The sequence below is a fragment of the Castor canadensis genome, chromosome 4 (assembly GCF_047511655.1).
Source record: "Castor canadensis chromosome 4, mCasCan1.hap1v2, whole genome shotgun sequence".
In the NCBI taxonomy this organism is placed as follows: Eukaryota; Metazoa; Chordata; class Mammalia; order Rodentia; family Castoridae; genus Castor; species Castor canadensis.
The window spans coordinates 75,650,711-75,676,362 of NC_133389.1; the positions used below are offsets into that span (position 1 = coordinate 75,650,711).

The 25,652-nt window shown below is 37.6% G+C and overlaps 1 protein-coding gene and 1 non-coding gene across 5 annotated transcripts in view; one reads left to right on the forward strand and one right to left on the reverse strand.

Annotated features, from left to right (window-relative positions):
• The window catches only part of Wdr33 (WD repeat domain 33), a 98,026-nt gene that overhangs the window by 18,698 nt on the left and 53,676 nt on the right, over window positions 1-25,652 (forward strand). For all 4 annotated transcript variants that reach the window (XM_074070457.1, XM_020168353.2, XM_074070458.1 and 1 more), the window contains 6 exons: window positions 11,920-12,146; window positions 13,414-13,482; window positions 14,045-14,149; window positions 17,835-17,930; window positions 18,357-18,508; window positions 20,278-20,375. In XM_074070457.1, the coding sequence (XP_073926558.1) occupies window positions 11,943-12,146; window positions 13,414-13,482; window positions 14,045-14,149; window positions 17,835-17,930; window positions 18,357-18,508; window positions 20,278-20,375 (724 nt within the window). In that variant the 5' untranslated portion in view covers window positions 11,920-11,942. The remainder of the gene's footprint in view (window positions 1-11,919; window positions 12,147-13,413; window positions 13,483-14,044; window positions 14,150-17,834; window positions 17,931-18,356; window positions 18,509-20,277; window positions 20,376-25,652) is intronic.
• LOC141422902 (small nucleolar RNA SNORA70) lies at window positions 16,853-16,984 on the reverse strand. The gene has a single exon (XR_012447603.1). It is a non-coding gene; the product is annotated as a small nucleolar RNA SNORA70 (small nucleolar RNA).

Below are 25,652 nucleotides of genomic sequence, written 5' to 3' on the forward strand. Positions count from 1 at the left end.
ACCAGTTTGAGGTCAACTTGGCTGTGTGGGAGACCATGTCTTAATGAACAGGAAAGAAAAAGAAAAGAACAAAGAAAATGAAAAGGACACTGGGAAGAGAATGGAAAGAAGCAACAGACTGAAAGTATTTGCAAATTACATATCCAACAAAGGGCTTTTATGTAGACTATGCATAGAAAGTTTTAAATAAGAAAGCAACTGGGCCAGGTACCTGTGGCTCACTTCTGTAATCCTAGTGACTTTGGAGGCAGAGATTGGGCAGATTGTGGTTCAAGGCCAGCCAAGAGGAATAGTTCACAAGACTCCCATCTTCAAAATAATCAGAGCACAATCGACTAGAGGTTTGTTTGTGGTTCAAGAGGTTGAGTGCCTGGTTTGCAAGTGCGAAGCCCTGAATTCAAGTATCAGTCCTGCCACAAAAAAAAAAAAAAGGAAAAGCAACTTAGTATAAAGTGGGCAGAAGTTTCAAACACACTATTCATCAAAGAAGATACACAGAAAAGATGTGCAACCTTTCAGTAATTAAGGAAAACCACAATGAGGTCCTACTCCTACATTTATGAATGGCTAATAGTCACAATAATAATAATAATCACAATAAATAATTGTCTCCCCCCACAAGCTGACAATACCAACTGGAACTTTCCATATATGGTTGGTAGAAATGCATAATGATACAACCACTTTTGAAACAGCTTGGTAAGCTTCCCAGAAAACGGCAGTTTCATTCCTAGGAGAAAAGAAAATACATTCACACAAAAATCTGTATACAGATACTTCTTGTAATTTTGTTCAAATTGCTAAACTTGGTTAAAAAAACTTGTAGTACCAAGCATTAGGAGAAAGGAAGGACTTACATAGTTAATCTCCAAAGCAGCATGCTAAGTGAAAAAAGGCTTCACAGTGTATAGTTTGTTTGTATGGCATTTGAGAAGAAACCAACAGTAGTGATGGGAAACAGGTCAGTAGTTGACTAGGGGTTAGGGGTAGTGTGGCAGATTGATACAAAGGGGCAAGATGATAAATAAATAAATAAAATGTTTAAATAAAGAAATAAAGATCTCCAAGTCAAATGCAAAGAAAAAAAAAACAAAGAGGCAGGATGAGTGATATGTGGAAATGATGAATCGGTTCTATTACATTGATTGTGGTTATTCCATGAAGCTGTGAATTTGTTAAAAATGCAGAAACATCGCCAGGCACCAGTAGTTCCCACCTGTAATCCTAGCTACTCAGGAAGCAGAAATCATGAGGATTACAGTTTGAAGCCAGCCTCAGGCAAATCGTATGCAAGACCCTATCTTGAAAACACCCAATACAAAACAGAGCTGGTGGAGTGGCTCAAGTGATAGAGTGCCTACCTAGCAAAGCCTTGCCAAGGGTGAGACCCTGAGTTCAAGCCCCAATACCACCAAAAAACAACAACAAAAAATGCAGAAGCATTATAAAAGGGAGTTTTATTTCATATAATAAAGTTAGTCAAAAGAATGTGTAGACAGTCCATAGATTGAGCTAAAATATTTGCAAAACATGTAAAGAAGTGTTATTTAAAATGTATAAGGAACTCATAAAACTAAACAATAAGGAAAAACCAATGATTAAAAAATGGGAAAAAAATCCAGATAAATACCTTGTCAAAGAAGATATACAGATGTCAAATAAGCATGTGGAAAGATGCTGAATATCATATAATCATGAATTACAGGGACATGCAAAATGTTAATGAGCCACTGTGCACCTATTAGAATGACTAATATACTGGACATGCCAATGCTGTCAAAGACATGGAGTGACAGGAGCTGTCACTCATTGCTGGTGCAGTGCAACATGGTGTACAGCCAATTTAGCAGTTTCTTGCAAAACTAAGTATACTCTGACAATATGGTACAGCAATTGTGCTTTTGTGCTATTTACCCCCAAAAGTTGAAACTAATGTCTGCACAAAAATGTGCACATATATGCCTGTAGCAGCTTTATTCAAAGTTGCCAAAACTTGGAAGCAACCAAAATTTCCTTCAGTAGGTGAGTGGATGAACTGTGGTACATCCATATGACGGTAAAAAGCCATAAAAGACATGGGAGAAGCCCTAAAAGCATATTGGTAAGTGAAAGAAAGAAGCCAGTGTGAAAAGTTGACATGCTGTGTGATTCTACTATATGCCATAGGGCAAAACTATGAAGGCGATGATAAGATCAGGCCAGGGTTTTGGTGGAGGAAGGAATAAATAAGTAGAACATGGAGGATTTTTTTTTTCCATGTACAGGATTTTTAGGGCAGTGAAATGATTGTGTACTACACTCTATGATATGGTGGCTATATGTCATTATATGTTTATTATATACATCACGCAAGCCAAGAGTAAGCCTTATTGTACACTATGGACATTGGATGATAACATGGTGCTGGTGTTGTTGCATTGGTCATAAATGCACTACTCTGATGTGGTGATGTTAGGAGTGGGAAAGACTCTTTGAGTATGTTGGGGGGCAGGGAAGAAGGGGGATGGAACTCTGCTCAATTTTGTTGTGAATCTAAAACTAAAAAAAGTGAAGTCTGTATAAAAATTTTAAGAAACTTTGAAAAGATGATGAACTATCACATTCAAATTTAGATATCTGGCAGATAATTTTCTTGAAAATGAGTGAAGGGAACTGGTTGTTTCAAGGAAAAACTCAGTATTTGTTGTCGGTGGTAAAAAAGTTGAGGTTTCAAAATACTTGCTTTGAAAAACTTGTATCTGTTACTGTGAAGTTGGTGTTTCCAGTAATTAGTACATTTTATGATGAGACTAGTGTGATTATTTTATAAGAAACATGGGCCATACACAGTGGCAGAAATCAAGAGGATTGCAGTTTGAAGCCAGCCCTTGCAAAAAGTTAGTATGACCTCATCTGAACAAAAAAAGTTGGGCATGGTGGTGCATACCTGTCATCCCAGCTACATAGGAGGCATAAGTAGGAGGATATGGTCCAGACTGGCCTGGACAAAAAAACACGAGACCCTACTTGAAAAATAACTAAAGCAAAATAAGGGCTGAGGGCATGGCTCAAATGGTAGAACACCTGCCTAGCAAGCATGAGGCCCTGAGTTCAAACCCTACTGTGAGTGTGTGGGGAGGGGGAAATTTACAGCAGTTAAATGATAAGAATAATTTGCTGAAATCAGTCTTTCCCAGATAATGGATCATGTATGGGTAGAAGTTAATTCTGTTTAAATTTTGCAAGATAAAATCAAAGGACATGAATTTAGCACTTGTCAAGTTTTGTTGGAATACCAAAGAATACCCAATCTCTCTCTGTCTCTCTCTCTCTCTCTCTCTCTCTGTGTGTGTGTGTGTGTGTATTTATTTATTTATCATGTATCCCCAGTACTGAAGATTAATTGAACCTAGTGCCTTGCATGTGCTAGGTAAATTCTCTGCCTCTTGAACCATGAACCCAGCCCTCTTTGTATTTTGTTTCTGGGATGGGGTCTCTTCTTACTTTGCATAGGCTAGCCTGATCCTGCTGTCTCTGAATTCTGAGCATCTGGGATTGTTGGCATGTACCACCATGCATGTCTGTGCGGATCCAGATATTTTTCATATAATACAACTCAAATTTGTATTGCAGCAGATTTTTTTTTGCCATGGACAGGTCTTCACATGTTAGGCAAATTCTGTGCCTCTGAGCCACTTCCTTAACCCTGTTCGCCCAATTTTTTTTGACCAAATAAGATTTTTTTATTAATGTAAAACCATATAAAATATCAATCATATGTTAGAGAAGAAACATTTTTGTTTACTTGCGTTGCCGGAAATTGAACCCAGGGCCTTAACCCATGCCAGGCAAGTGCTTTACATTGAGCTACATCCCCAAGCACCCTTCCTCCCTGATTTTTATAGACTAAAGTAATTAGTAAATTAATCCATGAAAGATGGGAAAAACCCCTTTACTTTGTATGCTAATGATGGGGAAAAAATCACATCCCTTAATCATTGACTTCAGTCTCCACTGAAAACAAGTTAATGGGGCCGGGGTTGTGGCTCAAGTGATAGAACGCCTGCCTAGCAAACATGAGACCCTGAGTTCAAATGCAGTACCTCAAAAAGCAACAGCACAGCAAAAAAACCGAGTTAATGGTATAGATTTCTTTTTTTCAAAATCACACGTTTTGAAATAACAAGTCGTTATAACTCTTAAGAAGACAGCCAGATTTGTTGTCCAGGTGCATCAGATGGTAAAGTTGACTTTTGAAGTTTACTCAAGTTTATGGTAGGTAGCAGTCTTTCTTTCTTTTTTTATTTTTATTTTTTGGAGAAAGGTCATGTAGCATAGGATAGCCTCATCTTCCCAAGTGCTGGGATTATCCATACATACCACTCTTCCCAGTCTGCAGTAGCAGTCTTAAAATGCTTGACTTTATTCTAAATGTGTATTCTTAGCATTTTCTTTTGTTTGTTTGTTTTTATTTTTGGCAGGACAGTTGGTAGAACTCTGGGCATCCTTCTTGCTAGGGCACATGCTCTCTACCTACCCACTTTATCCTCTCAGCATGTTCTTTATTTTAACCAGCTATTCAGTTGAGTTGTTCATGCTAACTTTTGTTTTGTGCTGGGGTTTGAATCCAGGGTGTTGTGCATGTTAAGCAGGTATTCAATCACTGAGGTATACTCTCAGTTTGTATTAACTTTTAAAATTTGATTGATTAATTAATTAATTTTGCTGTACTGGGGCTTGAACTCAGGGCCTTCACCTTGAGCCACTCCACCAGTCCTATTTTTTTGTGAAGGGTTTTTTTGAGATAGGGTCTTGTGGAACTATTTACCCAGACTGGCTTCAAACCACGATCCTCCTGATCTCTGCCTCCTGAGTAGCTAGGATTACAGGTGTGAGCCACTGGCATCTGGTTTAATTTTATTTTTTTAAGATGTGATCTCACTGTGTAGCTCAGGCTGGCCTCAAAGTTGTGACTCCTTGTACCTCAGCTTCTCAAGTAGCTGGGATTTCAGACATGTGCTGTTATGCCCAGCTCATTAACTTAAGTGAAAATGTTAGTGAGATGATTTAGATTCACATGTATTCAACAGAAAAAAATAAGATCCTGTGTACTGTACTCAGTTTTTCCCTATGGTAACAATTTGTAAAACTTATACAACTTAGGGTTGTGGGTGTATCTTACTTGCAGCAGGCAAGCCTAGCATGTGTGAGGTCCTGGATTAATCCTCAACACTGCAAAAAGCAAACAAATGAAACAAAAGCCTTTACAGCATAAGGAAAGTATTGACAGTGAGATGATATAAAGGTCAGATTTCCCTCTGTTTTACCTATTCTTGTGGGTGTGTGTTCACATACAGCTGCAATTTTATTATATGTTTTGTTTATTATAGTGTATTTTTATTGTATGCGTCATGTTCAGTACTAAAGGGATCCCCTTTTATAACCACACCTGCCTACTCCCCTATCCCTAACTCCTGATAACCACTAGTTGGTTCCATTTCTGTTATTTTGTTATTTCAAAAAATGTCATGTACATGGCATTTTTTTTACTGGGGTTTGAACTCTGGGCCTCATGCATGCTAGGCAAATGCATCTGGCTTAATGGCAGCATACTATATGCAGCTCTTTGGATAGGTTCATCTATCTAATGATACAGTCAACATGCAGAATCATGAGAACTTTAAAAATCTATTTATTTAAGTAGCTTGCTTTCTTGTTTATTCTTTAAAAGACTGGTTTTTAGCTAGGTGCTGGTGACTCAAAGCCTATAATCCTAGCTACTTAGGAGGCAGAGATCAGGAGGATACCGGTTCAAAGCCAGCCCAGGCAAATAGTTCTCAAGACCATATCTTGGGGAAAAAAAGAAAAAAATCACAAAAAGGCTGGTGGAGTGGCTCAAGTGGTAACCTAAGCAAGCCTGAAACCCTGAGTTCAAAGCCCAGTGCCACACACGCACAAAAAAACTGGTTTCTATGTGAATTCTCCTGATCTTCCTGATCTCTGCTTCCTGAGTAGCTAGGATTACAGGTGTGGGCCATAGGTGCCTGGCTGGAAGTTTTTCTTTTTCTTTTTCTTTCTTTCTCTCTCTCTTTTTTTTTTTTTTTAAAATAAATTTCATGTTTGACCATCTAGCCCAGAACCTAGTGGACTGGGGATAGGTAATTTAAAATAGCCTCTGAAGCCTGGCACTTGTGGGTCACAGCTGTAATCCTAGCAATTCGGGAGGCAGAGATCAGGAGAATTGTGGTTTGAAGCCAGCCTCTGCAGATAGTTTCAGAGACCCTATCTCGAAAAAACCCATCACAGAAAAAAGGGCTGACACAGTGGCCCTAGTGGTAAGAGCACTTGCCTAGCAAGCGTGAGGCCCTGAGTTCAAACCCCAGTGCTGCCAAAAAAAAAAAAACAAAATAAAAAACAATCGAAACATACTCTGGTTAAGAGATGTAGCTTAGTGTTTGCCTATCGTGCACAAGTCCCTGAGTTCTATTCTCAGTAATTAACACACACACACACACATCCCAAACAAAACAACCAAAAAAAAAAAAAAAGTGAAAATAACAAAACAAAGGAAACAGAGGTTCCTACCATGGAGTCCAAAGTGCTAATAGAGGAGTAAATCTTAAAATTTTTAATTTTTCAAACCCCTATAGTAATTGTACCTATGATCCTAGCTAGTTAATGCATTAATAATTAGCCTTTGGGTAGAAATCTGTTTTCTCAATGTAGAAAAACAAGCTTTTTTTTGTGATGACCAGAGGCTCTTAATTAGTGGTTGACATGGTAGGAATTTTGTATTTATTGACCAAATTCTGGTGCCATAGCTATTGTGGACCAGCCCCACTACCCACACGGGACAAGTGTGATGTTCTTTGACTATAATCAGAAGTTGGGTAGGGAGGATGCACATAGTGGTTGTTTACATTTAGCTCTCAGCTTTCACTTGACATACTCCCATGAAGAAAAAAGAATATATTGTGACCTTGTACAACACATAGAAATTGTACTAGGAAATAAGTTTTGCAAAAATGGTTCTATCTTTTCAGATGTGCAATTTAATCATTTGTTCTGTTTTTTTATCATTAAAATAATGCTGCTTCTCAGCCTCATTGATTTTAGGAACCACCAATAGGATGTGATTTACTATGGGCCTGTTCATGACCCTTCAGGCTTTTCTGGGTATTGGGGTTTGAACTCAGGGCCTCACACTTAATGCTTTTACTGCTTAAGCCACTCTGCCAGCTGATGGTTCTTTTTGAGATAGGGTCTCTCAAAACTCTTTGCTCTGGGCTGGCTTCGAACTCTGCCTTCTGAGTAGCTAGAATTGCAACACAGGTGAGCCACTGGCACCTGACTCTATAAACTTCTGAATCTTAGTTTAGTGCTCTTTTTACTCAGTTGTATGAAGCATTTTGTAAATTGATTTTGAATTGAACTTGTGGAATTAGTGGTTTAACTAGGTCTTTTTCCTCTAAGAAATATCTTTCGTATGTTCTAGTTGGAGGTATGCTGGTGTTACAGGCAAAGACATTTGGTTGAGGAATAGATTACTTTGTATTATGTTTGGTTAGGGAAAAAATTATGCTCGCCATCATATGCTGACTGAATGAGAGAGGGCTGAAGTTTGTTCTGTTCCTCAAGTGTCTTTTCCCCTTAACCTTAAGCTGCTTTTTCCTCTCCCCATTGTCCCCTTTTTATGGCCTAGAACTCTCTATACTCCTGCCTTGGCCTCTTAAGTGCTGGGATTATAGATGTGTGTACCACCATACTTGGCTTTTACCTTAAGCTTCTTAAGACTGATTTGTACTGTAAGTTTCATGTGTTGTGTCCCTATTGAGTAGTACCTGGCATGCAGTCTAGTGGTAGTGTAGCAGATTCTCACATTGCTCTCTTCTGTACTGAAAAACTGTCAAGACTCTTTGAGAACAGAGTAAGTGGGTGGGTGCATCTTTGGTGGCTTGCAAGTGGTGATCAATGATTAGTTTTTGTTCTTTTCGGGGGGAGACTGAAGTTTGAACTCAGGGAGAAGGTGCTCTCCTGCTTGAGCTACACCTCCAGTCCAATGATTACTTCTTGAAATAATGCATTTCTCATGCTTCCTTTGCCACATTAAGTTTTCAGCTATTTTGACAAGTCTTATTTTGTGACAAGTGATACCTGCCTTGATGATTTGGGTGGTGTGTGCTCATATTGATAACTCTTTCTGTGTAATTTCCAGTTTGAATTCTCTCTCATAAATCCCTATTTCTTCTATTGTTGCTCTAATTTCAGAGGTTTTGTTTGACTTTGTTAAATACAGTTTTTATTACTGTAGGTTTAGTTTCTGTGAATGAATTATGTGTAGCACAGTTACAAATTGTGAAATTTGTCATCATTTTTCTTTAAGATAGGCATTTCTTTTTTTTTTTTTTTACTACGCTCTTTTGTCTTCAGCTATAATTTTGGTGGTATTGCATGACAAATTATAAGTGAAGATACCTTGTGAGCATTTGGGACAAGAAGCAGAATTAAAATGCTGGTGTGAATTTGTGTACACAAACATGGAGAACTAGGTCTGGGTAGTCCAGTTAGTTCATTAGACAAATCACTAGATTAAGGGCTACTATATTTATGCAAGAATAGTATCTTTGGGCAAAAAAAAAATCTTTAGATTATCTACATTAATAGCATTTTCATGTTGAGAAAACAGATGTAGAAAAGTTGACTGACTGCCTAATTGTAATGCATAGTTGAAAGCTTAGAGACTTATGATGTGTTTGTATAATTTTGTGTACTCAGGAGTCGTAATGTTTGCTAAAAATAGAAATGGGAACCAGGCACCATGGAATCTGAAAACTGTTCTTTGAAATTAGACATGACATTTAGTGATGTAGAACAAAATGCTGTATGTGATGTAGTTTGTAATGGAAAGGAGGTATGTGACAAAATTGTGCTCATTCCTTGAAACACTGAAGATTTATATGTATGAGAAAAAAAAGATAAATTCAGTTGTTTCAGGTGGATTTTTATCCTTAGAATTTGTTTCTGTTAGCCAGGTGCCAGTGGTTTATACCTATAATCCTAGCTACTTGGAAGACTGAGATCAGGAGGATCAAGATTCAAGGCCAGCTCAGTGAAGTAGTTTAAGAGATCCATTTCCAAAATAACCAGAGCAAAATGGACTGAAGGTGAATGGGAAAGTACTACTTGCATTCCAGAAATAAAACTCTGGCCTGGTAGAGTAGTCAAGTGGCAGGAAGCCCTGAGTTCAAATCCTAGTTCCACAGAAAAAATTAGTTCTGTTAATGTATATTAAATAACTATAGGCAATTTTTTTGTTCCCTCTCAAGTTTGTTTCTCTTGCCTCCTCTCTCCCCATCCCCTCTGTCCCCTGTCTTTAGCTCCCACCCGAGTTAGAGATGAGTATCTTTTGGGGACAAACCTAATTTTTAGTTTAAATTGTGGTGATCTATTACTGTACCTCAAGTGAATACTGCAGTGAGTACAAATAACAGTATTATTTTTTGTGAAGGATGTGAGCTTGTATTGCTCTGCATCTGGTTAATCTAGTTCCTTGGAGTTTAGTCCCATGTGAAACCTATGATACATAGTTTTAATGACTTTTGAGTGATGATTCTTTCTGTGTGGGTCACTGATTTTCGTCTTCATCTGTCTGTCATCTCTCAGAGCAAGCTGTTTTGTGTTATGTTTGCTAAAATCTTTTGACACCTGCAGTTGAAGGGGTGCCAGAAGGTCCAGGCATTTGCTCTGACTCTGCTACTCTAAATAGTTTAGCGCTGCCAGAAGAAAGCTCCCGGCCGTAGAAGCTTAAATGGTAGAAATTTATTTTCTCACAGTTTGGAGATCTAAGATGTGAGGGGAGTTGGTTCCTGGTGAGGCTTTTCTCTTCGTCTTGTTGATGGTCACCAGCACTTAGCGTATTTTCAGCATTCTCCAATGTTATGGTTTGTATTAATATTTAATTCCCTATTTTGTGTTGAAACTGTAATATTAGAATGATTTTATTCTAGTAAGATTTGATGATTGTAAAGTGAAAAATGTAGTTCTTTAAAAACACTTTTTTTTGCTGGAGGTGTAGGCCAGTGGTAGAGCACTTGCCTAGCATATGTGAAGCCCTGGATTCAGTCCCCAATACTGCAAAAAATATATGTATGTATACATGTACACATACATGCTTTTTAAGAGCCAGATAGGGTGGTGAACACCTGTAATCCCAGCACTCAGGAGATTGAGGCAGGGGGATTCAGAGTTCAAGGCCAGCCTATGCTACCTAGTAAGTCTTTGTCTTGAACAAAAGAAACCAAAACAAAAAATATTGTTTCAAGAGTGCATTCTTTTAGAAAAAATGGCATAAATATCTGAATTGAAGCCACTGATTTAAATCTAGATGTTGACAGTTGCATTGCTGAGCTAGCTGAGTGATAGATTGCTCCTAGCCTAATCAGATGCCTAGTGCTTTTTGTGCACTCTTAGAGGTGGAATGTTTCTCATCTCATTGCAGATCACCAGACTGGGATTGTAGCTCAAGGATTTCTCCAGGGTGCTGGAAATAATACATGTTAAATGCATATTTTATTTCATCATTCATTTCTTTTCCCGTCACCCCTTCTCTTTGCCTTGTTGTTGTTATCAGAGAGACCAAAATGACAAGGACAAGTAAATATTGAGTATTCTCAACCCACAAGGCCCTTTTTATCCAGAAGAACTCATAAGAGATAGGCAGGTGCTCTACCATTTGAGCCACTCCACTAGCCCTATTTATTGGGTATTTTTGAGATAGCATCTCTTGAACTATTTGTCTGGGACTGGCTTTGAACCTCCATCCTCCTGATCTCAGCCTCCTGAGTAGCTAGGATTATAGGTCTGAGCCAGAGGTACCCAGCAGTGAAATAATTTTTTTTCAGACCCTTTACTTTGTATCTTGAAAGTGAGTTAATGCAAATGTAAGAACACAGAAAAGTAAGGAAAATTAGAATTTCTTGGTTTTGAAATAAAGGCTGTTGGGGAAATGCTTCTAATTTCTATCCTTTGTGGTCTGACTGATGCTTAAAATTATTTTAAATCATGCATATTTGGCTGGTAGTGTTAATTAGTGATAGGGTATTTGCCTAGTATGTGTGAGGCTCCAGGCTCAACCACCACACTTTAGAAAACAAAACAAAAAGCATATTATAATCAAATAAGTTTAAATGTAGGACTTGAAGTTGAGAAACTATAAGGTTTTATCATTTTTGTCTGTAGGTGTTGACATAATGTGCCTTGTAAATACATATACTAAGAAATAAATTTCTGTAGTAATTACTTTGCTCCTGAAATTAGGTATGTATGTTTTTAGCACTTACTGTAGATAAGAAATCTATTAGTTTATTGTTTATTCCACCTGCTATGTCTTGCTATGTAGCCAAGTCTGGCCTTGAATTTGTGATTCTCCTGCATCTACCTCCTGAGTGTTGGGAATATAGCTATGTCCTACCATACTTGGCTATTACTAGGAAATTTTTTAGTTAGTCTTGTATAAAATGGGGTCTTAAATAAGCTTAAGAATAGTTAGTTTCACTCTCAACCATCCAAATGAAAATTTCGCTTAAAAAATGTTAACAGTTCTCAGTTTGTATGTGCTTGTTCTTAAACTTCTCCCTTTCCCCAAGCTGTTAAAGAATCAGGCTGAATTTTACAATTGCCTACTAGCACTTATTCTGTGATTTAGCCCTTTTCATATATATTATTTTTGTATTTCTTTGTTTGTGCTGTTGGGGATTGGACCAGGGGCCTCGTGATCACTGACTAAATCCCTTGCCCTCAAAACTTACATTGTAAGTAGATTGATTGAAAGCTAGAAACACTAAATGGAAGAAAACTGTAAAAAAAAGTTCATTTACAAATGTTTTTAGGTAATGTTGTAGTGCTGAGATCTGTGGTGAAAGTACCTTTTCCCTATTTTAGTGTCCTAGAAGGAAAGCATCACCATGGCTACAGAAATTGGCTCTCCTCCACGTTTTTTCCATATGCCAAGGTTCCAGCACCAGGCACCTCGACAACTGTTTTATAAGAGACCTGATTTTGCACAGCAGCAAGCAATGCAGCAGCTTACCTTTGATGGAAAACGAATGAGAAAAGCTGTAAACCGAAAAACCATAGACTACAATCCATCTGTAATTAAGTATTTGGAGGTAAGTTCAATTAAGGCACTTTAGATAACCAAAGGTTTGGTGTTTTGAAAGTTTTCTTTTTGTCTTTTTTTTTTTTTCCAGTATTGGGTATTGAACAAGCTAAGTGCTCTGCCATTTGAGCCAAGCCCCCACCCCTTTCGCATTGTTTTTGAGATAGGGTCTTGCTAATTTTACCTGAACTGTTCTCCGGTTTGAAATCCTAGTCCCAGTAACTGGGACTACAGGTGTATATCACCATTCCAGGCTTGAAAGTTTTCTATGTGGAGGGTAATAAGTGTACTTATATTGCTCGCATTAATAGGATAGAGTGAAATATTAGATGAGTCTACTTGAGGAGCACTTTAGATGCTTTTTTATTTATTTATTTTTAATTTTTACTTTTTAATGTGTTCATAAATCATCATTTGGAAAATTATTTTTGAGAAAAGGTCTCGTTATGTTGCTGAGTCTATCCTTGAACTCCTGAGATTAAGTGATCCTGTAGCCTCACCCTCCTGCGTAGTTGAGCCTGTAGATACATGTCAGTTTGCCTGGATGAAAAATGATTAAAGTTGTACTCTAATTTAGAAATAGGATTTGTTTTAAAGGTTTAAAGCTTCACAGCAGATTAGAAGAAGGCACTTGTTAAACCCATAGTGTATATCAAATAAGAGACTATGAACATAACAACATTTTTGTGAGGCATCAGCACTGGGCATGTGGCTTCTCCTAAGTTCCCAAGTGTTAGGAAGTTTTTCTAGTCTGGAAAAGGGCTCTATTTATGTGAGGATTGAGCACCTACTTTTAGTCCTATGGGGGGAAGCAGCTCTTAAGACTGTCAGTAATACGGAGGTGTTCCGGATCTGCCTAAAGTGCTCTCAGTGCCGTTTCTCTAAAACATAGACAATAGTTCTAGCGGGAGCTGGTGGCTCACGCCTGAAATTCTAACTACGCAGGAGGCAGAGATCAGGAGCTTGGCTTTGAAGCTAGTCCTGGGGGCAAGTAATTTGAGAGAACTTATGTTGAAAAAAACCCATCACAAAAAAGGGCTGGAGTGGCTTAAGCAGTAAGAGTTCCTGCCTAGCAAGTGTGAGGCTCTCAGTTCAAACCCTAAGTGCTGCCGAAAAAAGAAAAAGAAAAAGAAACTCTTGTCTGTGTTTTAGAAAATAGTATTTTTGAATTCTGTTTTTCCTGTACTTAATATACCTTACGTTTTGTTAATATTTTAATTTCATATTGAGTATAATTAAGCTATCTGCTTATTAATTCATTAATTTATTTTTAACAGAATAGAATATGGCAAAGAGACCAGAGAGATATGCGGGCCATTCAGCCTGATGCAGGCTATTATAATGATGTAAGTATAAGTCATACTGTACTGGGTTAATAGAAACTTACTCGTTTTAACATTTAAGCGTAAAACAGTCAATTCAATTTCAAAATGATCTTTTCTGTTCACATTTTGTAATTAAAATATTTCCAAAAGGGTAATACAGTGCATCTGTATGAACCATGGATGTTAATTTTTGTCTCAGTTGAAACCTTTTTAATCCAGTGATTAAAAAAACTTTGGTTTGAAATGAACTGTTGTCAACAAAAGATTGAACTACTTAGAAGTCTTGTAGTATACTGTGTTGGGCTTATTGTGAATGTTGCATTATGTAGACTAAGGAGTAATTAAGGAAGTCTGATACTTAATTTGGTATTTGATTTTTGTTGTTTGGTTAGTAATGGCATTTGCCTTTCCTACATTTAACTTTCTTTTAATTAATATAGACTAGTTGTAATCTATTATAATAGTTATTTCAAAAGACTTGTCCAGAATATGTCTTTAGATTTTATAATTACTTTGCTATGTACCTGGTTTCTGTTCAGCGTGTTATCGGAAGCCCTAAAAATCTAAATTTCATTTTTTGTAGCTGGTCCCACCTATAGGAATGTTGAGTAATCCTATGAATGCAGTAACAACAAAATTTGTTCGAACATCAACAAATAAAGTAAAGTGTCCAGTATTTGTTGTAAGGGTAAGTATCCTGTTGAATATTTTTTGGGAAAATTTATCCTGAGATAGTCTGCAAGTGTATTTGACAAAGCAGAAATCAAGCATTATTTGAAATACGTGTTTGGGATAAGAATTGGTTTGTTACTAGAAATCTTATTTTGGAATGCAGCTGTTCATCTACTCTTCCCACTTTTGGTAAGAAAATGTGCTTTGAATGATTTTTCTTTTCTTTCTTTTTTTTTTTTTTAAGCATATGATATATTATGGTGGTATATATTTATGTAGGGAGAAATAGGGAGGAAACATGAGTTCAAGGAGAGAAAGGAAAGGTGTTAGAACTTCAACTTGTAAAGAAAAGCTTTTTGTTTATCTTTCACATTCTTCATTTACAACATTTTTAAGTTGAAGTATTCCATATATGGGCTGACATTATAAACAAATCCTCTTATGTATATAAGATCATGCTGTGTTTCTTAAGTTGAATGACTCTTCATGTTGTATTTGCCATTCATTTCCCGCTGAATATATGGGTATATGTTAGGGCAGATCTCAGACATGCCCTTGAATGGGTATGCTTTTGTTACTGTTGGAAAAGCTGCATCCCAAGGTAAATGAAAAATTCTCAGGTGTTATGGAGGAAGCAAAATACATAAATAGAGTTGAAAAACTGTACACTGTACTCATCAGCTCCATGAAATTGTACAGTAGGCACCAAATACATTTTCATTGAAATTCTTGAAATATAATTGTACAATCAATAATACATTCACAATTCAAATTTTTGAAGGGTTTGCAGTAAACAGTTTTCTCATCCTTGTTCCCAGGCATTCATTCAGTTTATATTCACATAGACATTGGTACATTCATTTTCTTTGTGTTTAGGTTATTCCATTCCCTAACTGAGAATGTACTTGTTGGTTAACAATGTTCAGAAGTACAGAATGATTAATATCAACATTGAGCAAATAACTGAAAAAAAAAAAGTACGGAACTGAGAAAAGACAGTTATGGCAAACATTAGTCAGCAAAATAGCAGATCCTCTGCTTTGAAGGAGTTGTGATGGATAGCAGGGAGAAACAGGAAGGGGCTGGAAAAGATGCCACCTTGAACTCCATAGAAATTATTGTCGGTCTTAAGCCTACTTTCCTCAGAGATTTAAGGCAGTAAAAATTTCACTAAAGGAACACTTTTTGTTTAAATAGAGATAAACCGGTATGTAGTGTGAGTTTTCTCTTGTTAGGGGATTTGGTTAATGGGGTATGATGTGCAACTAATTTTAATATCCTCTTATAACACGGAACACCTTTTGAAATGAATAAAATCCATGCATCCTGTTTATTTAAAAAGCCAGGGTCTCACTGTATAGCCCAGGCTGACTTTGAACTTGAGGTCCTTCTGACTGCCTCCCAAGTGCAGGATTACAAACATGTGCCACCACACCTGGCTCAAGCATCCTGTATCTTACCAGGTGGACAATAAATGTTACTGTTCAGGGATTAAGCCAAGTTCTTAGGAAAACACTGTACGTGCTAGAGGTACAGTCCAAATGAAAATGTATGAAGAAATAAAAATCTATGGGTTCTGTGCGTGCACTTTGGTTGCCTTCAATATTGACTAGGTTGGAATCTATAGTAGATAACATAACCTGGGAAAGGTTTTATTTAGAATAATCAAAAATGTGACCTCCTAATAAGCAATAAAAAGCCAAATTGTCATTTATGCTTGTGTAATCTACCAAGTTGTGTTCATTTCATATATTTCATCCTACTGTTCCTATAAGCACACCTGTAATTTTCAACTGTTTGCCATTTTTTATTTTGGAAAACAGAATTGTATTGACATTTTGTGTATTTATATCCTATAAAGAAAGTGAGTGTAAACCCATCATAGAAACTGAGAATAAAAAGAAAAAATACATTATGCTTTAAATTGACTAGTGTATATGTCACAGATTTTCTGCAGCGTACAAATTGTGACATAAAATATTTCAGGGACTGAGTGGTGGTGGGGGTTATGACTAAACCCCCTAGAGCACCTACCTAGTAGGTGAGACCCTGAGTTCAAACCCCAGTACTGCCATAAATGAGTAAATGAGGAAATAAAAGGAAGGGGAGAGGGAGGGGGGGAAGGAAGAAAGAAAGGAAAGGGAAGGGGGAAAGGGAAGGGAGGGAGGGAGAGAGCAAGAGAAGGAAGGAAGTTCTGTAGTGTTAAATCAGTCATGGTTTTAATGTATTAAGCTTTCCTTTTTTTCTTGTCTTTGTTTTAAAAAACAAAATGTAGGCCAGGTTGGCCTTCAACTTTTTTTTTTTTTTTTGAGATAGGATATAGGATTTATTGTTGAGCATGATTTAGGTGATTAAGGAGGGGAGAGTACAGTAGGAAGTCCTCACGAGTGCAGTGTTAGCCACTTGTCCAGGAGACCACAATTAGGGATACATTTGACCCCACAGCCATCAGGGCTGAGCTGCTTCTCAGTTACCATGAGTTCAAGTTCATCTGCACTAAACTTGATAAAGCCCTGCTTCTTTTGAGATGTGGGTCTTCTAGTGGTCAGGGAACTTGAACTTGGCCCTGCATAGGGCCTCAGGCACACGTTCCTTATTCTATAGCTTGGTGCAGATGGGCATGCTTATCTGGCCAATGTGAACCCTGGCCACTGTGTCCTGGGGCTTCCCAAAGGCAGCCCGAGTACCTATCTGGGGCCTAGACTGGGGACAGAGTGAGATCAGAGACACAAACTTCAGGGCAACCCATACAAACAGCATGCTGTGTATACTACTGATGAGTCTGCAGTTTGCAGCCACAGCACTCTAGGTCCCTATGGTAAAGGGAGCTTGTTGACTTAGTTGGCTGAATATAACTTTCAACTCTTGATCTTCCTTACCAGGAGAGTGCCATCACGCTGAATTGTATCAAGTTATTTTGAGAGTAGATCAGCCTAGGTCTTGTCATTGCTTGGCAGTGCATCTAGAAGAGCTTAAAACAATCTTAAAGGTATATTTACTTGTAGGAAATGTTTGATAGTCTTTAATGTTCTTAATGTGGTCCTTACTGTTATCTTGCTATTTGTTTTTGTTTTATTTTTTTGAGACAGGATGTTATATAGCCCAGACTGGCCTCAAACCTGCCATTGTCTTTCCTCAACCTCCTGAGCGCTGGGATTATAGGCATGTGCCGCCACACCTGGCTTCTGTTGTGTTGTTTTGTATTGTTATGTGGTAGTGGGGTTTGAACTCAGGGCTCCAGACTTGTGAGGCAGGTACTCTTTAGGATGAATGATACTGCCAGCACATCGTTTTGTGTTTTAAGTACTTTCTGCTTGCATTCGTCCAGTAGCAATTATAAAATACAAGTCATTCATTCTTTTGAATTTTTCTGGTGACTGACTACAAAAAAAAATAAGATTGCTTCATATTTTGTTCTGCAATTCTTTTTTGAGTTCATAGATTTGTATACTTATGTACTTCTGAAAAAATTTTGTTAATGAGCTACAATGCTACTGCTTTTCCTGCACTGTATTAATACAAATTCTCTTCTGACAGACTACTTGTTTATACAAGTTGAGCTACAGTTTATACAGTTGAGCTACAGTGAAAGTCAGCAATGCTAATAAATGTTAATTATTGGAAATTTTATAAATACTTTTTTTTACAAAATTAATTAAGTTTGCCCTTTTCTAATGAACTTCTTATTTTTCCTCCTCCAGTGGACTCCAGAAGGAAGAAGGTTGGTCACTGGAGCTTCTAGTGGAGAGTTCACCCTGTGGAATGGACTCACTTTTAATTTTGAAACAATATTGCAGGTAACATTAACCACCAATGGTAGCTCATCCTGTGGTATTATAAAGAACCTTAGAGATTGTCTGCTTTGTTGGCATTGTAAAACTTCACACTTGGACGGCTCATTGTTGTGAATTAACATAGGCGCCTGTGAACCTTTAGTCATATGTTCTGTTTTTCTGTTTTTGGGTATTATTGGGGGTTGTACTCAGGGCCTCATGCTTGCTGGGCAGGTGCTCTACCACTTGAGCTACTCCACCAGCCCTGTTTTTTGTGTTGGGTATTTTAGAGGTAGGATCTCACAATCTATTTGCTTGGGCTGGCTTCCAACCGTGATCCTCCTGATCTTTGATTCCCAAGTAGCCAGGATTACAGGCGTGAGTCATTTGCGCCTGGCCAGTCACACGTTCTGAGGAGCAGTACCTTACAAATGTTTTCTGTTTTTGTAGGCTCATGATAGCCCAGTGAGAGCCATGACTTGGTCACATAATGACATGTGGATGTTGACAGCAGACCATGGAGGATATGTGAAATATTGGCAGTCGAACATGAACAACGTCAAGATGTTCCAGGCACATAAGGAGGCGATTAGAGAGGCCAGGTTTATACACAATATACCATTTTCTGTAGTCCCTATTGTCATGGTTAAATTATTCTCTAAGTGTATTCTGGGTGCAGAGATGCATGGGCTCTGTCAGATTCTGGGAAACTTTCTGCACCCTATAAACACGGTATTTTTCTTTGTTTTCACACATTCACTATTTTGCTGGCACCTTTTTGAAGTAGTGTTGTCTGGGTATCAGCCTTTACAATATGTTAGAGATGTATTGTCTGCCACACTTTGCACTGGTTTTCTCTTTTCATTTATGGTTAATAATGTGTATACGTTATCCTTTTTATTACCTATTGTGTAAGACAAGAATATTTTATTCCAAATAAAGAATTCAGTCTTTAATTATACAACTGAATAAAATCTAAAGCCTACAGAAAACACCTTCAGAATTCACACAAAATACAAGGGAAAACAAAAGGCTAAGTGAAGACCTGGTTGGCTTGGTTATGCCACGACTTCAAAAAGAAAGTATAGAACTAAAAGCCCTCACAGATAACTCCCTGGACGTGGCAAACGTTAACGGATTAATGAATGGGTTCTTCATGCTTTCCAGCTGTAAGCAGACTTTTGTCAAGAAGACTCTAGGACTTTACTTCTGATTCACTGTTAATAACAAGGTTATGCAAATGTATAAGTGGAGTTTAAAATATTTTCAGTGAGTTGTATGTTTTTACATATCAATGAGATATATATAGTAAAACGGGGTGGTGGGGACAAGGTTCAAGAAGAAGCCTGAAGAATTGCTGCAGCCCCAGAATAAAGCTGAGCAGCATTCTTTGAGGTTGTGCCCCCATGTGTGGGAGGAGGTTGGCTTTAGAAACACTGTTCACTGCAGTCACTTGTTTCTGCTTTCAGAATCAACAGAAATGTTGTGTATATGTACTTCTGCTTTATAGACTTGGCCATAGTGTCATGCGCAAACATTTTTTCACAGTTCCTTACTTAGTCATAAAATTCAAAAGTTCAAGGGAGGAGTTACAGTCAATTAGAGAAACTTGATGGTCTTTCACAATTGGGAAGAAAACTGGCTTGCTCCCACTTTTGTAGTAAATTCTTGGACTTTGAACACAATTCTGAACGTCCCTAGTTTAAAGGTTTTCTCCAAAGGTACATTCAAGATGAAGACGTGAAAGTTTTCCACAGACCTTTTGAATAAACGAGAAACACTGTATAACGGGGGTGTTTAATAGTCTGTCTTTCACCTGCTGAAAGTGTTTCAGCTTATCGCATCATGCAGTGTCTGAGGCAGAAGCTGATGCTGATTTTTTTTTTTTTTTTGGTGATATTGGGGTTTGAACTCAGGGCCTTGGCTTTCTAGGAAGGTCCTCTACCACTTGAGCCATACCCCAACCCTGATAATTAATTTTTTGAGCAGTATTCCTATGTGATTTAAAGAACTCTGTGTTGGAATATTGCAAAAAAAGAATACATTTAGTTTCAACACTGAAGTCAGCTCCCTGTATTTTGCTGATATGATAGGAAATATACTGACAGGAGCATAGATACCATTAGGACTAGTATACCCTAAATGTTTTCCAAATATTGATGATTGAAAACTGAAACTGCTACTCTCGAAGTCTTCTTTTGATGAGGTGCATATGTTAGCTGACGACATTCTCTTTAAGGGCCTCCTCACTGGATACCTCCGTCTCCTGTTTATAATGCAGCTCAGTGTTTTTATTTTTCCCTGTCTGAGAAGCACAGATAATCTGTTAAATGCTGACTTCTTTCCCCTGCTGTGTGTCTTCATGTAACAGTTTCTCACCCACGGATAATAAATTTGCTACATGCTCTGATGACGGCACTGTTAGAATCTGGGACTTTCTTCGTTGCCATGAGGAAAGAATTCTCCGAGGTATGTGTACTAACAGTACTGATTGGAATAATTAGATAGGGAAGGTATTTGTGGTTAAATCATCAAAATACCACAATACCAGTTTACATCTCCATTCACTTTTTTTTACATATACACTTTTCAACCAGGCTCTTTAAAAAAAACACAGACTCTCTATTTCTCAGTTATTTTGTAGGTTTTCACGACGAATATTATCTTAGAATTCTTTCACCTATAAATTAAATACAGGAGCTCCTTCTTTCCCATTGCTTGCTTGTCTTTATGCATCTTTTTGTACTATATTTCTTTTCCTATTTGCACTCAAGGTAACTCTTCCCAGCATTGACGCATCATAACTTTATTAAGCTAGCTCAGATTTCTTCTGGCAGTCCTTACTGCCGTTTTTCTGGCAGTACATACGACTAATTAACTGACAAAATAGAGATATCAGTCCCTACACTTCTCAGTGTCACTGTTTCTAAAAGCAATTGGCGTTTCATTGTATCACATTTGTACTACATGGCCCATATAGAGTTTGAGAAAGAGTGTTAGTTTTCTTTTACTGATTTCGTAATTATAAATAAACATCTATGAATTATTCCTATCCTATAAAGAAATCCTGGGAGTATTTTAGATTATTGGATTAGGGAATTGGTCTTCATAAAGTGGGCTGTTAAAATACTTAGAGGATACCAGTGACATTTGTAAGAGTTCAGTGGTGTTAGAGTAAGGGAATTAGCTGTGTGCAGCACACACATCCCAACAAAAGCATTTATACTTCTAACCAAGTCGTATTGGTTTATCAGATACTAGGAGTATAGTATTTTCAGGTACTTAGTTGGAACCTATACTGGCTTAAGAAACAGCACTTTTTGCTCCATACCCATGATTCCAGTATGCCAAAGACTGCCAGTTTCCCTGACATGTGAATTCAGGGTGGGAGAACGGGCACCACACACACCAGGTGTCAAGAAATTCCCATTCAGAGATTGCCCATTATGTTTGAGTGGCAGCAGCTAATTCCTTATTGGAGTTGTAAGTACCTTATCATTTCTGAGATATTTTAGCCCATATTTCAACCCAGTATCTTTGATTATATTTGCTTAAGTGTTCCTGGCTTTGCTTATTTTGTTTTGGGTTCATCCACAGTATTGTGTCACTGTAGCTAACAGATAGGTACCTGCCATACTATGAAGGAGACATAATACTGTGCAACTTCAGAACAAGATGGAATCATTGAAAAATCATGTGTGCTGAGTTATTTTATGGATGCGCACCATAACCTAGGGGCTTTGTTACACACTCGTAGGTTCAGAGCCATGACTGCAGTCTTTTTGGGTTTTTTTTTTAATTTGGGGGGGGTGGGACCCAGTACTGGGGTTTTTGAACTGTAGGCCTCTAGGCAGATTTTCTCCCACTTGAGCCATGTCCCCAGGTCCTTTTTTGCTTTAGTTATTTTTTGGGTAGGGCCTTGTTTTTTCCTTTTTTCTTTCTTTTCTTTTTCTCTCAGGCTGGCTTGGAACTGCTATCCTCCCAATCACTGCCTCTTGTAGGTGGGATTACAGGTGTATCACCATGTTCGGCCGCTATTACTGGAATCTTATTACTTGACTCTTAGCCTAATGCCAAGCTCATGTTGTATCTTTCCTCACTATTAGTAGAAGTGTAAGCTGTTAAACAGAAATAAGGTAAACATTTTCCAGGCTTTGAAAATCCTTAGAAATCCTAACTAGTTTTATTTAAAATAATTCTAAGGTATGAAAATGATTACTTTTACAGTGAACTGAAGTCTGATATGAAACATCTCTGTGGTCTGTATTAAAAATGAAGAAAATCTGTTGTATGCTAACAATTCCAATGAAGAGATACTCAGTTTTGGTAATGAAAATATTTTTGAACAGTGCTTAAGAACTTCTCCTCTGAAATTTGAGAGTGTGTAGGAGATATTAACTATTAGGTACATATTTTCAGATTTGAGTCCAGAGAATTTAGAAAAAATTAAGCAAATGCTCAATCATTACCTGTTTAAAAATAGGTAATGCAGCCCAGGAAAGTACACTAATATCATTTCTACTTAACTGGAAGTTAAATTTTATTTTCTATATTAGGATTCTTTGTTTTAGGTCTTATTGTGGAAATTTCAGATATGCACATGAGTATAAAAGATTCCATGTACTTTCAGGATTTATGTACTAACTTATTTATATCTTTTGATTCCTTGTGAAAACATTTCATTTGTTTTTTTTGTACCTCAGTGGATATATGAGGTAAATATGAACACATAAACTAAGTGAATTGTGCTACCGAAGCAGGTCTTATGTAGTACATAAGTTATTAGATTCTAGTTATTCATTTTCTGCCTTTCCTTACTTTTCTAAATTTTGTGTAAGTAAGAATTTTTCTAAGCTGGATGCTGCTGGTGGCTCTTGCCTGTAATCCTAGCTACTTGGGAGTCTGAGATACCTCCAAAATAACAAGAGTAAAATGGACAGGAGGTGTGGCTCAAACCCTGAGTTCAAGCCCCAGTCGCACCCAAAACAAATTTTTTTTTTTCTTTTTGTATCCTCTATTTTGTAGTGGGCATTAGACAGACAGTTACCTCAAGGATGATGTGAAACTTTTCAAATAAAATTAGTAGGTAACTTAAATTAGCTCTGCTGAGACAGAAAAAATTGGATCCCAAAGCCAAATAAATAAGGAAAGCTGTTCCAACCTCTAAAATGTCATTTGCCCTGTATTAAGGGTGGTAACTCAGGTAGCCCACATAGACTAGCATCTGACACAGGAGTATACTCCATTGCACTGTTCGTGTTGTACATCAGGCCTCACTACTGGGGTTCAGTATTAAGAATATCCAAGAGCACTCTAGTGTAAGTGGAAATTTGTGATCATACAGTCCAACTCCTTTTCTCATTTTTTTTTTCATCATCTCTAACAACCAGTCTTCTACTCATAAATGTTTTCACTGATAAAATACTCAGTACCTACCTTAAGTGATTCCATTTGTTAGTTTTCAAGTAATTATTTTTTGGCAGTACTGGGATTTGAACTCAGGGTCTATTCCTTGAGCCACTCCACCAGCCCTTTTTTGTGAAGGATTTTTTCGAGATAGGATCTTTCAAACTGTTTGTTCAAACCGTGATCCTCCTGATCTCTGCTTCCTGAGTAGCTAGTATCACAGGCGTCAGCCACCAGCACCCAGCTTTAAATTACTTTTTAGAGTGTTCTTTCCTTATGTCAGAAATCTGCTTCCCTACAACTTGTCCTGCCTTTTTTGCACCAATGGGATTTGAATTCAGGAACTTTAAGCAGGCATTCTTACCACTTGAATCACTCCACCAGCCCTTTTTGAGATAGGATCTTGCAAACTGTTTGCCTGGCCTGGGCCTCAAATCTCAATCCTCCTAATCTCTGCCTCCTGTGCAGATAGGATTAGGATTACATGTGGGGCACCTGGCTTTTTCTGCCTTTTGAAATACCAAAAAGCCAAAAACCAAGACAAAAAAAAAACCAAACAGCCCCCTCCCCCAAATAAAAAACAAACCTGTAATTCTTCTACATGACAGCCCTAAGTATTTGAAGATAGCAATCATGTCTTTTCTATATAGTCTTTCAGCTTTAAGCTTATGGTGTTCAGGTGCAGAAGTCATGATGGCATACTTTTGAGTACAGGATTTACATTTGCCTGTTAGTGTCATTTCTGAGATTATTCTTAGACTTCTTGAATAAGGAAGAAGTTATGCAAGAGAAAAGTAATATTTTCTAAGATTTAAAATGGCATAGATCAATAGGTTGGAAGGTTTGAGCCACTAGAGTTTATACACATTTGTCCTTTTTTTCCTAGTATAAATAAGGGACTCATTCTGTGGATTGGGATTAAAATAACATTTTAGACACCAAGGAGGATATGAGATGAAATGTGCCTGCAGGTTATGCATTTGATTCCATGTGAAGTAGAGCCCTTAAAATCTTTACTTTTAATAAATAATGTACACATCTCATGTACAAGGTATCTGGATACAAGGTTTTATGAAGTTCATACTTTACCCTTATGCCTCTTAAGTTTTATAGATAAGGTAAGATTTTTTTTGTTGTTACAAACATTTAGAGGTTTGATAGACGGGTGCCAGTGGCTCACACCTGTAATCCTAACTAGTTTGGAGGCTGAAATCAGGAGGATTGAGGTTCTGGCAAATAATTCTTAAGATCCCAACTCCAAAATGGACTGGAAGCATATCTTAAAAGGTAGAGTACCTGCTTTGCAAGCATGAAGCCCTGAGTTCAAATCCCAGTCCACCAAAAAAAAAAAGTTTGGAAATATCAGAGAAGAATTATCTTTGGGGCTCAAGTGGTAGAGCAGCTGTCTTGCAAGTACTGGTTCAACCCTGAAGAGAGGGAAATAGATCATTTCCTACTGCAGATTGAAAATGTGCAATCAGTAAGAATACTGAAATAAATTTTAATGAGGTATTACACTTACGAAAAGAATCTAATTGAGAAGTTTAGTAGACTTGAATTTTGTTTTGCCTTTATTTTAGCAATAATAGCTGACACATTCCTCTTAACTGTGTATCAGGGATGTTGTAAGTACTTCATCTGATCTCCTCAGTAACCTTTTGTGACAAATACTGTTTCTCATTTCATAGGTGAGTAAAGCAAGGTACCAGAAAGTTTAGTAAACTTGTCAAAAATCATATAGTTTGTAAGATATCTGGCTAGGATTTGAACCCGGACTGTTTGGCTTCAGAGTTTATGCTCTCACCTATTATATTAAACTACTTGCTTTGCTTATTGTTTGTTTATTTCAACCCAGGGCACTTGTGTTATACCACTGAGCTATATCCCTAGCATTTACTTATTTTATTTATTTGGTGGCACTAGGGTTTGGAGTTAGGGCCTCACACTTGCTGGGCAGGACTCTACTGCTTGAGCCACTCCATCAGCCTTATTTTGTGTTGGGTATTTTCAAGGTAGAGTCTTGCAAACTATTTGCCTGGCCTGGCCTTTAACCAAGATCCTCCGAATTTCTGCCTCCTGAGTAGCTAGTATTACAGGGATGAGCCACCAGTGCCCAGCAGAAGGAACTAATTTAGTTTCTTTATTTCATTTTAACATTCTTTCAAACTGTCCACTTAAGTTATAAATTCTGAATATATGACAGATTTAACCACAAACACATTAAACCACAGACAACCATTCAGACTCCACATGGGTATAGTGTGTATGGTAGGTTATGTAAGTGGACTGAAAGAGTTACACTGAGATTTATTCAGTGCGGTCTGTTTATTCAATGAGGTT